General features: G+C 48.5%; 6 protein-coding genes across 6 annotated transcripts; 2 read left to right on the top strand and 4 right to left on the bottom strand.

Annotated features, from left to right (window-relative positions):
• Window positions 1-427: 427 nt before the first annotated feature.
• PV09_06498 (pre-mRNA-splicing factor isy1) lies at window positions 428-1,655 on the bottom strand. Its single transcript, XM_016360145.1, has 2 exons — window positions 1,598-1,655; window positions 428-1,543 (listed from the first exon to the last, which is right to left on the bottom strand). The coding sequence occupies exons 1-2, from the start codon at window positions 1,598-1,600 to the stop codon at window positions 800-802; spliced, it is 747 nt and encodes a 248-aa protein (XP_016211857.1). The 5' UTR covers window positions 1,601-1,655; the 3' UTR covers window positions 428-799.
• A 251-nt stretch (window positions 1,656-1,906) lies between these two features.
• On the bottom strand, window positions 1,907-3,031 carry PV09_06499 (uncharacterized protein; the record flags this gene model as incomplete). The annotated part of the gene is made up of 1 exon (XM_016360146.1): window positions 1,907-3,031. One exon carries the CDS (start codon window positions 3,029-3,031, stop codon window positions 1,907-1,909), a length of 1,125 nt encoding a protein of 374 aa, XP_016211858.1.
• Window positions 3,032-4,030: 999 nt separating this feature from the next.
• PV09_06500 (uncharacterized protein) lies at window positions 4,031-6,128 on the bottom strand. Its single transcript, XM_016360147.1, has one exon. The coding sequence runs from the start codon at window positions 6,096-6,098 to the stop codon at window positions 4,062-4,064; it is 2,037 nt and encodes a 678-aa protein (XP_016211859.1). The 5' UTR covers window positions 6,099-6,128; the 3' UTR covers window positions 4,031-4,061.
• A 109-nt stretch (window positions 6,129-6,237) lies between these two features.
• On the top strand, window positions 6,238-7,518 carry PV09_06501 (uncharacterized protein). The gene is made up of 2 exons (XM_016360148.1): window positions 6,238-6,717; window positions 6,769-7,518. The coding sequence occupies exons 1-2, from the start codon at window positions 6,274-6,276 to the stop codon at window positions 6,895-6,897; spliced, it is 573 nt and encodes a 190-aa protein (XP_016211860.1). The 5' UTR covers window positions 6,238-6,273; the 3' UTR covers window positions 6,898-7,518.
• Window positions 7,497-9,040, top strand: PV09_06502 (uncharacterized protein; the record flags this gene model as incomplete). The annotated part of the gene is made up of 3 exons (XM_016360149.1): window positions 7,497-7,745; window positions 7,793-7,910; window positions 7,966-9,040. Exons 1-3 carry the CDS (start codon window positions 7,655-7,657, stop codon window positions 9,038-9,040), a joined length of 1,284 nt encoding a protein of 427 aa, XP_016211861.1. The 5' UTR covers window positions 7,497-7,654.
• A 129-nt stretch (window positions 9,041-9,169) lies between these two features.
• On the bottom strand, window positions 9,170-12,385 carry PV09_06503 (uncharacterized protein). The gene is made up of 3 exons (XM_016360150.1): window positions 11,979-12,385; window positions 9,549-11,919; window positions 9,170-9,482 (listed from the first exon to the last, which is right to left on the bottom strand). Exons 1-3 carry the CDS (start codon window positions 12,245-12,247, stop codon window positions 9,453-9,455), a joined length of 2,670 nt encoding a protein of 889 aa, XP_016211862.1. The 5' UTR covers window positions 12,248-12,385; the 3' UTR covers window positions 9,170-9,452.
• Between the last annotated feature and the right edge of the window lie 24 nt (window positions 12,386-12,409).

Raw genomic sequence — 12,409 nt, forward strand, 5'->3', positions numbered from 1 at the left:
TATCACCATATTAACCGTCTATCGAGCACAATTGCTTGATGGTCCTACAATGGAAATTTCAAGACTACATGCTCGCGATGCTCAACTTCCGTCCATGCTTTGCCGATGATTAAATTTTTACTCCTTTCAGATAGCCCCGAAGGTAGAGTTAGTATGTCGAGTCGTTTCGTCTATCAGGTAGATAGACGCATTATTGCACAATGGTGTCTGGCATAGGAATGAAGGCACGATTACATTGCGGTCGAATGGACTGTTATTAAGTTTCACGTACTGCATATTCTGGTCGTATTTAAGCCCTTTTTGCACGACCTTTGGTCTGAGTTTGATACATTCATGCCAAACACGGACACATTTGGAATCCGATGTTGTGGAAGAAGCAGCAATTGACATATCAACTTAGAAAATTGCTGGCATCGGAAGGAGAACCTAAAATAAAAATGGAATGAAATTACCATGCTCCTAAGCATCAGCGAAGATGAATTATTAACGCCTTGATACAAGTCGCTCTGTTTGCTGAAGGTATGGATGCATGCATTTATAGGTAAATATCCAGATATGAAGAACTACTCTGTGTTGTACACATCTTCCCGGCCCAGAGAGGTGTTGCATCCATCGACGTGTTTCCCAACCAACGCGTGACTCTGCGTTTGTACACGACACCACTAGGGGTATCCTTGACAGACGAAGTGCAGAACCGAGGACAGTCTTTGCGGATGGTGAGTACTAGACTTCAACAGCTGTTCCGCTAGCATTTAATTTGGTGATGACAAAAGTCTGCTTTTCTTCCTAAGCCACGGTTTCATCCAAGTTTGTCGAGCAGTCTTCGCCGCCTGCGCTCGACAAGCTCCTCTTGCACTTCTTCAGTCGTTGGCAGCCGCCAGCCTACACCGTCCCCAATGTCGCCGGGAAGGATCTCAAGAGTGCTCTTCTCCTTCTCTGATTGCGCCTTTTCTAAAAGGTTACTGACGAACTCTCGCTCCTGTAGCTCTTCGTAATTCAGAAGGCTCCCGTCTTCTTCGTCCAAATTGTAGCCATAGTACCCTGCATCGACATTTTTGCTCAGTTCGGCCCTGGTCGGCCCTTTCTCACCTTCTTCCGGCGGTCTACCCGCCTTAGCAGCGGCCTCAAATAGTTCTTTTACACCGGGCAGCTCTTTCGCTCGTCCGAAGTATCTATACCCTTTGCCTCCACCAGGAACTTCTCTCCCTTCTTCATCCACCACCCGCCCTCCTCTCATATAATTCGGTCCGCCTAACTCTCTTATTCTCAACTCCCACACAAACTTCTCCTTCATCAGCTTGTTGATCTCGTCGTTTAGATCGCGAATTTGATAATCGCTCAGTGCAGGGTCTTGGATCTTCGTTACTTTGCGCGAGATCTCGCGCAGAACTTGTCCACGCCATTTCTCACAGACAGGAATACTTTCAATTGTAGTGATGGCTTTGGGACGCTTGGTACGGCCGAGATCAAGGATGCCTAGGTCTGCTGCTTGCGCTGCCCGGAAGCGAAACAGCATAGACTGCGCCTTTTCTGAATTTCGTGCCTTCGATTGTCGTTAGTAGAGCTGCGTGTTCTAGACTTCCGGGATATAACAGACCATTTCTGCCGACTATGGTATGCAACGCAGCCGACTTTCTCGCATTTGTGAATCGAATGTTATATCATCAACCAGCAGTCTGGATGGAGCGCGAAGACTCGAACACGGCTGTACCAAGTCAAAACAGGTAAAGCGCAGTTATTTGTCAGCCACGAGTTGGACGTCAGCCAACGTCGTCCAGACAAGGACCATGCCTTTGTCGTTAAGCTTCTCATATACGGACTGCGCATAATGACAATTGTTACATATTTGGCATTGGGAGTATGTGTCTTGCATTCTTATTAAAGTGCAAAAACAAGCATCGACGTGTCAATACTCAACCCCCATATTCTGAGGCTTCGTTTTCCAAATCGCCACACACTGATAGCGCAAGAATAATCTCTCCATCTCAATGAGTTGAGCTACTATAGACGGATGATTCACTAGTAGCTTTTCTTCAATTTCAAAGCCATTCCATTCCGCTGCTTTGCGCCTCGAACTGTAGCCATGCATATTGGCCTGCTTGACATTCAACCAATCGAAAAACTTGATCCACGTGGCTGAGCTCCGCTCAGTCCTGATAAAGAGCTCTCCATGGGTGGACGACAGTTGCACAATGATAATCTGCGTATTCTCAGACATGGACCTAAAGATCTTCAACTCATAGAGCGGCTCGCACTGCCATCCAGGAACCCAGGAATCGAGCTCTTCTTCCAATCGTTGGAGTCGACTGTCGGCATCTGCTGCGGAGACTTTTCCTTTTCTCAGCTGCTTCTTCACCTGCGCAATTCTCTTCTCCAGCTCGATGTCTCCTTGATCTGGTATGTTCGCCGCTCCGAGGCTATAAAGTAATGTTTTCTTCCAACCCCGAACGCTGCACTTGACTTGTGCCACGTCCTTGAGATTTCTGACCAAGATCTTGATCCAGTGGTGATTCATCTGTGATAGATTATACTCGACCATTGTTCCTTGATCCGGCAATATGGATGACCCTGCAACTGAAACGTCACTAGACACCTTCCAGCACGATCCCGTTGGACTTTCGCAGAGCATAGTGCCAATGGGCTTCTGAGTAGATCTGTAAATTGGCTTATCATTCGAGTCAAGGTGCTCGTCGTTCTCCGGTTCTGAGCTTTCTTTCCCTTTCGATTTTGCTTCGCTGACATCGTGAGTATAGTAAAGTTTGGCAGCTTTGCGGGGCTTTCCTATTTCCGCTGTCGAGACTGCATTACCATCTAGTTTAGAATTGTTATTATGTTCTCCGCCTGTATTTGCTTGATACAGAGACACCGTAGCATCTGCCAGTTTTCTTTTTATTATCCATACCGGTCTCGACGAGAATTCACTTCTATTTGGAACACTGGCATCGGTCAACAGCCCCTTTCCTGCGACTTGGGGCCTGTTCTCAGGGAGACGTTTTTTCGCAGTTCTCTGTGTTTTCTCTGGTGCATCCATTTCAATGAATCGCTCAAATACACAGACTTGCAGACTGTTGAGTTTCAAGTGTCGAGTGGCAGCTAAGAGCCTGGGTATGCCTTCAATACTCAATGTTTTCTTTGACAAAGCCATCTACAAGGGAAGAAAGAGTTAGACAATTTGTTGAGCGACTTCAAATCCTACGTCCTTATCTAAAAGGCACAGTGTGATCTTTGTTATTCCAGTGCGTCCCGGAATATGACTACTAAGGCTTTGTCACACGAACATTGCTAAGCCCTTTTGAGGATATGTATCAACGTCATGGAGACGATTAGACAAAACACTCATAGATTATTCAGGTGACACTGTCTTGTGCACAGCACTAACATGCCACAACAAAGCAGTAGTCTGTCTGTCCGGGAAGGTTTTTAACACGCAAGCGAACAAAATAATATAGATTCATTGGTGGCTGTGGAGTCTTTGTATAATTTTCATCTCGTTCATTATGAAAGCAGCACTTTGGATTGTTATTGCGAGCTAATTCATGAATGGAATACATGTTTTTCAAAGAACATTAAGACTATGTGTCATATTACGCAGATTATTTTTAGTAACATTTCGAAGCCTCTGTACAAGAGACTATAAAAGTCATCACTGACAACAGACGTGTGTCAACTAGTATCTCAGGAAGAGCTAAGACGACAATTGGGGATCTCATTTATTCATTCCATGCCTTCAGTAATCAAGGACTCAATCAATCGATTAACTTGTGCTTCCTTGCGAAGGTCAAGGGACGATTTTGAAATGCATGATAAAAATATCGTGCTAAAAGTTTTGTAATGAGGTCCGCAAACTTGATTTTTGGGACTTGCCAAAATGCTCTACATCCATACATGAAATTGCACATTCGTAGATTGTAAAACTGGGGCAGGGTTCACGAGCGCGATCTCAAGCTATCTATTGATATCGCAGACTTCTGGATATGTTGTGACTGACAGATGTGCGTCTTTAGGTCGACGCAGCGCAAATGATATAGAACCACATAGCTTTGATATTTCGTCATTCATCACTACTGACAAGATTTTATGTTTCTCTCTACGACCTGGATTTGCTCCCTGACCTTCTGGCAGTAATGAAATTTCAACAGCTCGCCTTCCCATACAGTTGCCGCAAACGGATTACTGCTCTCGAGCTCAGGTCTCACAGCATCAAACACACCATCTCCCCTCCTTTCTTCTGTATTCCAAAGAGCCGCGATCTTCCGCCCATGGACCTTCGACACGCTGCTCAAGAGGCTTAGCATAGCCAAGCACGACTTCTCCGGAAGTTGTAGCGAAGCAGTCATAAGTTGCTTGGTGAAAGCCGCCAGGCGTACAGGCGGCACACTTCGTATCGCTGTGGGTGGCAGAAGCACCGACGAGAGACTGCGGATGAGCAGGACAGCAGTAGTCTGGGCGTTCACCTTCGTTGCAGGTTGGGAAGAACGTTCCCTGCTGCTGAGAGGATCTGCCAGACGAAGAGATTTGGGCCCTAGCTCAATGTCGGCGTTGAGAGATGCGGGATGTAGCGTTTGGTAGAGGTGCTTGATAAAGAAGTTCAGATCAAGATGGAGAGTGGTAGCTGCTTTTGAAGCGTCTTGTCCTTCGAGAAGAGCAAACGCCGTGATGGTACAGAGAAGCGACTCGCGTGTAACATTACGAACGGGCTTCGTGTAATCATCATTGTCCTTCTCGTTCTCGTTGCGTTTGTCGTCGCTTGGAGTTTCCATACCGTTGATCAGGTCCTTGAGTGCCTCCAGAATATCTCCAAAGAAATCTTGATTAATTAGATGCGCATAACGTGCGAGACCCTCCAAGACTGCGCCCATCAATGCTGAACTGCGGGCCTTGAGAATGCGGAAATACGTTGCAAACACAAGTTTTAGCATCTCGGCCTGCATTTTATCGCGCTCTTCGTGGCTGACCACAGCATCTGCCTCTTTCATCTCTTTGTCCAGTGCTTTCCTTTCCCTCAGCTGCTTCCGCTGCCTCTTTGTAAGGAACTGCCGATCTTTCTTGGATTGTTTGGCTTTCTGTTCTTCGGGGTTCAATTTGTCAACCCGTTCGTGGGATGCCTTATACTGAAACTCTGAGAGTAGCCGTAGATGCAGGAACGTATTTAAAACGCTTTCATGGATGGCATAATTGCGTGCCTTAATCATCTTTGTGAGCTGTGATACAGCATCCATTGACGGGTGTCCTTCTTCATCCTTCTCGAACAAATCTTGCAGGGCTTGAATGCATTGATTGAAATCGTTGTCGATATGTCGGCGACTTAACTTGTTGACGAGAATCTTGATCAAATCCCCACGAAAGTTGAAGTGCGGCACTTCTTTCAATAGAGTACAGGCACAAGTAATAGCAACTGAAGCAAATTGAGATGCTTCTTTCTCGCCATAATCTTGTACACCCTTCGCCAATCGCTCAAGTTCTTTCACGTAATTCTGATAGCCTGTGACCAAGGCTTGCTCATAGGCTCGCAGCTTTCGTACTTCTTTCGACAGCTTCGACGAGACGTCTTCTTCAGTCCAAGGCCGTATTCGGTATCCGGGTATTATATCCTTGTATACAGCGCATTGAGTAGCTAAGGCCAGCTTCTTCACTGTTGGGTTTTGAGACTCAGCAATTTTTGCTAGCCCTTTCAAAGAGGCAAGATGCTCCTCAGGATCTTCATTGATCAATCCAGCTAGCCGAGCAAGTTCTTCTTTCGCCTCTAAAATCTGCTGTCGCGGTGATATCTTTTGCTCTTCATTTTCGTCGTCTTCCTTGCTAGTTGGTGGTTCTCTGCCCTCTTCATCCCCACTATCCAGAAAGCTGTCCTCGTCATTTGCTTCTGCTGCTTCGTCTTCTTTTGGTTGTATCCAGCCCTCAGATGTCCTAATTGGCAGCCTAGTCGATTCTTTGCCTCTCAATTTTTTTGCGCGATGTTCGTAGGCTTGTTCCACATCGTAGTCGTCCTCGTTGACTTTTGACCGCCGTTTCTTCACGCCGTTTAATCGCTCGGCAACTTGATCTTCACCCTCTGGAGGGGACAATTTCCTCCTTTTATTTGGTTTGAATTGTGACATGTTTACGATTTAAAGGGAAGAGGCAAATGTTCTTGCAATTGTAGCGGACTGCAAAGGCAGAGTGGGAGATCCTGAAACTTTTTGGCGCCTTGCCTCTTTCAGAAAATTTTCTGTCGCCGACTTGCGCTCTGCACAACCACGAGTTCAATTACTATTTCTCATACACTAAGACAAGATGCGCCCTCTTACAGAACCAGAGACGAAGACACTCTTCCAAAAACTTGCTGCTTATACTGGACCTTCTCTCACCCATCTCATCGACCCACCCGCAACATCCACAAACGCCAAACCAGATCGTCATGTCTTTCGCATACAAGGTTCGCGAGTATATTATGTCCGAGAATCATTAGCCAATCTTGCTGTATCTGTAGCGAGAGATAATTTATTGTCCCTAGGCACCTGTCTAGGCAAGTTCACCAAAAGTGGGAAATTTAGGCTGCACATAACGGCTCTGGATATAATTGCACCGCACGCTAGGTTCAAGGTGTGGATTAAACCAAATGGAGAGATGCCGTTTTTGTACGGGGGACATGTAGTCAAGGCACATGTTGGGAGATGGAGTGAGGACTGCCCTGAGCATCAGGGGGTGGTTGTTCTGAGTATGAATGATACACCTTTGGTAATTTTCTTGCCTTCCTCACGTAGTTGGTATATGCTAAGTACGTCTCAGGGCTTTGGCGTCACTGCGAGATCAACAGCAGAAGCGCGTAGGCTTGACCCAACGGGCATCACAGTGTTCAGACAAGCGGATGTTGGCGAGTACTTAAGGGAAGAGGATACTCTTTTCACGACGACATGAGAGTTGCGGCACGGACAGATCATCGAGGCAATTTCAGGACTGCTGTCTAGGCCGCAAGGCTGCTCTAAATGATTGGCAGACCTTCTTTTCTACCTAAACTCGTACTCGTCAACCGATCCGCATATCTAATTGTGCTCGTCAATTCAGTACGATTATGTATGCAACGAGAGGGAGGGTAAAATATGTGAAATTGGGTCAAAAAGATATATTCCTGCATGAAGATCAGCAGACGAAAGACATGACTACACTTCAGAGCATGTTCCGCATTCAGCGAGAAGCCATCCTAATATTGATGGATGACTGTACATGGAGGACGAAAGGCTCTGATTTCATCACGAGAAATCAGGTTGATTGTTAACACACCTGGCGTTTGCGAATCGAGAAATCGAAAAATTGATAGTCCTTGTTCACTTGAAAGATGACATTATTCGTGAAGAGGGTTGAGCATCCCGTTGCACGTGTGATTCTACCTGTGGCATATGAATCACACGATGTGCATACAATTGCATTACGCATGGGCTTTGCATTTCATGCGTCACACTCTATGACTAAGGATATTGTTTAGCTTTTTTTTGTGAAGCATCTTTGCATCAATGATACTTCTTGAAGTGACAATGAGCTTCGCCGTTGTTCATGACAACGGTGGAACCCTAAGTTATCACTGAATCACGACTCACTTCTACAAACAAAGCGTTGCATTGATCCAATACTAAAGTATCCATTCTCTGAAAAGATTATTCGGCAACGGTCTGGTATCATGGCGGCGAAAGCAGTTGGCATTTTTGGCCTCCTGCCTTGTTTTCTTAGCTGTGCGATAAATTGTCTGGAATTAGACGTGAACAATACAAGTAGGAAAGCAAAATGGCTTTAGAGAAAAGATACTAAGTCATTCCAGATTCCATTCGTGCAGCAGCACGTACCGTTGCAGATGGCATCTTCCATTACTACAAGAATAACGCCTCAGATACGGATCCAGAGCATGTTGGCCTTTTTCCATTCCCGCCATACTATTGGTAAGTGCTCTCCACAAGGTTTCTATTCAGTTGATGCTCAATTGTGAACCGAAAGGTGGGAAAGCGGAGCCACATGGGCTGCCATGGTCGACTACTACACTTACACCGGTGACTCTAGTTACGTAGAGGTCACTATGGAAGCTCTTCTTGCGCAGAAAGGGCCCGACAACAATTTCATAGTCCCGGCGCACAGATTTGACGAAGGAAACGATGATCAAGCCTTTTGGGGCTTGGGTATCATATCTGCGCTTGAGAACCGGTGGCCCGAACCACACGCTTCAGAACAAGACTGGCTTTCCCTCCTCACTGCACTTTTCGAGAACCAAACTGAGCGTTGGGACACATCGTCTTGCGGCGGTGGCCTCAAGTGGCAGATTTACCCCGAGAACAGCTACGGATACGACTACAAAAACTCTGTCTCCAATGGCGCGTACTTTCAGCTTGCGGCCCGCCTCGCTCGGTACACAGGCGACGCCAAATACGTCCATCTAGCGACCAGAGTTTGGAACTGGTGTGAATCAGTGGGTCTCATCTCTCCTAGTTACGACGTATTTGACGGAACAAACGATAAGTTGAATTGCACGCAGCTGGACCACACGCAGTGGACGTACAACACCGCGATCTTTCTCGAAGGCGCGGCTGCACTGTGGAATTTCACCAACGATCCCGTCTGGACGCGGCGCGTGGACGGCCTCCTGGCCGCATTGACTTCAAACTTCTTCAGCCCGTTCGCTAACGCAACCAATGTCATGTTCGAGTCAGCGTGTGAGACTGCCGGTACGTGCAACATTGATCAGTACAGCTTTAAGGCATTCATGTCCCGATGGCTGGCTAAAACTATGGTTCTCGCTCCATGGACGCACGATCACATTTTGCCTCTTCTACAGGCCTCTGCAGTCGCTGCAGCACAGTCTTGCTCAGGCGGCATAAATGGTGTGACTTGTGGCCATAAATGGTACCTAAGAGGATGGGATGGGACGTCCGGTTTAGGACAGCAGCTGAGCGCGCTGGAGACGATCCAGAGTTTGTTGGTTTTCCAGAATAATGGACCATACTCGCTCGTTGTAGAGGAGAATGGTGCTCCTCCAATAACGCGTCTGCCAGAGAACGATACTGTGTGTATTTTGTAAATGACCACTAGCTGATATAGATTAGTACGCTTGAGGACGATGGCCAGGATGACATTGGGCTTGTGCTGCGGGAACAAACTCATTTTGACGTATATCCGACAAATGGAGCACAAAGGCAAGCAAAGGGAGTAGTGAAGTAAAAAATCAATTAGTCTTGGATTCCATCTCATGCCGCCGGCAGGGGTTTGCTCATCGTCAACATTACGGTAGGACAGTATGTATGGTTTAGGTGTAAAACCCCTCTCGGGAAAGGTATCATAGTGCCCACAAACATACGCGCGAAAACGCCATCAGAACATGCTTTGACACGTCTTTCAAAAAAGCCAATCCCCGTCTTTCGCTTGAATGAAATTTTCAGAGCGTCAGTCGTGGAAAAAAAAAATTAAAAACATAGATAGCGTTGATCAGAGCCTTAGTGAGGCCTTGACAAACCTTGCTTAGCCTGTACACCACGTCAGCGCATTTCTCTGAGAGAAAACAGTTTTTATGATAAATGAGGAAATCATACCTTCATCATCTCAATCCTTGCTTTAAGATTCTGCGTCACTTCTGCGGCTCGCCTCCAGCTCTCCGCACCACTGGTACCCGCACTTCCAATACTGTCTTGTGTGCCTCCCCCAGAGCTCAACACGCTCCTGCGATTCGGGCTGCCCCCGGAGCTTCCAAAGCTACCACCTGTCAAAGGCGGGCTGCTCAGCTTGCTCCTTAAACTGGCCGGGTGGTCCCCAAACGTGTTCTCCTTACCTAAACTTTCCGTAGGGCTGGTCACGTAGCTTCGCGTGCGACCGCTTATGATGCTCCCATACGCACCATTTGTGGCATTGTCAATGTGCTCGGAGATGTCTAGGGGAGCCGGGGATGAGGCACGCACCTGTCGCGAGAGCTCGCGCTTGAGGCGATCAATCTCACGTTGGGCGTGCGCGACCGCTTGGCGAGCTTCTTCCTCATCGGAGCGAGCACGCACAAGTTGTGTTTCTTTTGCCTTGATGCTAAGAACGTCACGTGTATGGTCCTCAATAAGCTGTGCGTTTTGGTTTGTGAGCTCGTGGATCTGAGATGCTTGCCGTGCTTTTTCCTGGCGAAGGTGCTCATTCTCTCGCCTCAGCCGGTCGACTTCTGCACGGAGTTCATCGAGCTCCGCACGCTCGGCTGAGCTTAGGCCGGAAAGACCGCTTGCTGTGGTAGGTACTGAGTCTGGGGTTGGTGCACGGTTCACTGGTTTGCCCAGAGGTCGTCCTGCGAGACCGCGCCCAGGACCTAGTCCAAGTTTTGGTTGAGGCACCGCTGCTGGCGGCTCCTCAACTGGAGAAGCAACTCTCCGCGCAGGCGATGCCATGCCCGATGGCCCAGGGATTCCGCCTGGCCTCTTCAGGCCGGTTGGTGGTCGCAGTCCGCTTCCTGGAGCCGCGAGACCAGACTTCGGTGCGGCAAGTTTAGGCGCCCCTGGACGCGTAGTTGGACGTGGAGCGAGTGCCGGTGGATCTTCTGCGGGGGGCGATGATGGTGGAGGAGCGGCTGCCGCTGGCTTCTTAAGGCCAGCGGGAGGTTTCTTGCCCACCATGCCCATTCGCTTCTGGGCGGGGCCTGGAGCCGCGGCAGGCTTTGGCGGTGGTGCTGCAGACTTTGGCTTGAACTTCGCCTTGACCTCAGCCTTGTCGTGGAACTCCTTGATTTTAGATTTTCGGATGTCGTCGAGGCCGTCGAGATGCACGTTCATGATTCGATCACCCATGATCTTCCACAGAACGCCGAGGACTTCGGCGCCCGCGTCTCGTTGCGTCGCGTTTGAGTCGGTCAAAAGCTTCGTTGCATTCTCGGCTATCGTCTTGACCTCAGGTGGTTGCGGCGCTTCTCTGGATGAAGCCAGTATCCGGATGAGAAATCGCGTCGACTCAAGCTTGACTTGAGGGTTCTTGTGCTTCAGGCACTCGATAATCTCCTCCAAGCAGTCTGAAAAGCCATTTGAGGATGCAAAAACTGCGTCAAGCGCAGCTCCGAGAGCATCCGTCACGGATTGTTTCTTCTCCTTTAAGCGCTCGAGCATGGGATTCATCACCGTGCTTCTATATTTGTTGAAATCCTTCTTCAGGCCCTTGGCAAACAGCTCTACGCAGTTTGCTGCCACGGTAACGACAGCAATATTAGCATCCTTCATACACTTGGCCAGACCGCGCATGATATCATCAAATGGTCCAGGTTCGATCCTAGGCACATTCACAGCCTGGTGCAGGTCATCCAGCGCCTCCTTACGGTCCTTCCATTTTGAAGACGCGAGTCTTTCCTGGAAGTCTTTCGGTATCTTCGCCATCACGTTGACGGCCTCGTACTCAGGCTCGAGGTCAAACTCTGCTTCACCCTCATCTTCCTCGCCTGGGCCATCCGCAGCGCCAGCTGCTGGTGCAGCCGCCATCCGCTCCTGCTGAGACCGCAGAAGCCGCTCCTGCTTCGGTGGCGGCTCATCCTTCACTTTTTCGAACAATTTGTCCAAATCGGTTTGTTGAACTGGCTTTAGGTCGTTCCAAAACAGCGGCTTCATGGCCTCCTTTAGCCATCTATACAGCTCTACGGTAAGATTCTGTGCCTCGGCACGAACATTCTTGTCCGCATGCCCATAGACTTTTGGTAGAAGCTTGAGCGTCGGTTTTGGCTCCACAACCTTGCATCCATACGCGTGATAGATTTCCCGTAGACACGCCAGAGTTGCTGCTATAATCTTGGGTTGCTTATGTGACAAAAGAGGAAGAAGTTCTTCCACAATAGGATCTGCCTTGTCTAGTTCAATATAGAGTAGTATGGCCTCAAGAGCCTTCTGCTTCGCCGCGGGCCTCGTTGCAGCAAGACCCTTTTCAACAATGGGCGTTATGGTTAGTCCACGCGTCCTGCACGGGATTTGTTAGCGAAAACACGCGAAAAAATGCTTTGTAAAAGTGGTCCGTACCTCATGCAGCCTTGAATGCCAGCTATGTTGAGGAAGGATATCAACGCTCCCAGGCCTTCCTGCTGGGCGGCGACATTACTGTCGGCGACCGCGCCTTTGAGCAAATTTGGGTCATTTATGAACTGCCGAACATCGGGATCGTTCTCTGATTGTGCGAGATCGAAGACCTTAACGGCGGCTTCGTAGCCCTCTTTTCTAACCTTCCAATTCTTATGTGTAAAGCGGTCCGGTAGCGGCAGCTGGCTGAAATCTTCCTCCTGCTCCGCCATGATGGGCGTGTACGGCGAACAGCTGTGTTGTGAGTTTGTCGCCGATGTGTTGCGATGTTCTTCGCGTAAGGGTGAGAGTTGATAACGTTCGGCTGTAAGGGTAATATGGTGTTGTTGATATGTGCGACCTGATCTGCGGAGTGACGCTGTATTTTGGGCACA

Source organism: Verruconis gallopava, assembly GCF_000836295.1.
Source record: "Verruconis gallopava strain CBS 43764 unplaced genomic scaffold supercont1.23, whole genome shotgun sequence".
Taxonomy (NCBI): domain Eukaryota; kingdom Fungi; phylum Ascomycota; class Dothideomycetes; order Venturiales; family Sympoventuriaceae; genus Verruconis; species Verruconis gallopava.

Coding starts and splice junctions, on each gene's coding strand:
- PV09_06501 (XM_016360148.1), top strand. CDS start 6,274: ATGCGCCCTCTTACAGAACCAGAGACGAAGACACTCTTCCAAAAACTT. Junction 6,718..6,768: donor GTATGAATGATACACCTTTG/GTAATTTTCTTG, acceptor AGTACGTCTCAG/GGCTTTGGCGTCACTGCGAG.
- PV09_06503 (XM_016360150.1), bottom strand. CDS start 12,247: ATGGCGGAGCAGGAGGAAGATTTCAGCCAGCTGCCGCTACCGGACCGC. Junction 11,920..11,978: donor GGCATTCAAGGCTGCATGAG/GTACGGACCACT, acceptor AATCCCGTGCAG/GACGCGTGGACTAACCATAA. Junction 9,483..9,548: donor CAAGGATTGAGATGATGAAG/GTATGATTTCCT, acceptor CGTGGTGTACAG/GCTAAGCAAGGTTTGTCAAG.
- PV09_06500 (XM_016360147.1), bottom strand. CDS start 6,098: ATGTCACAATTCAAACCAAATAAAAGGAGGAAATTGTCCCCTCCAGAG.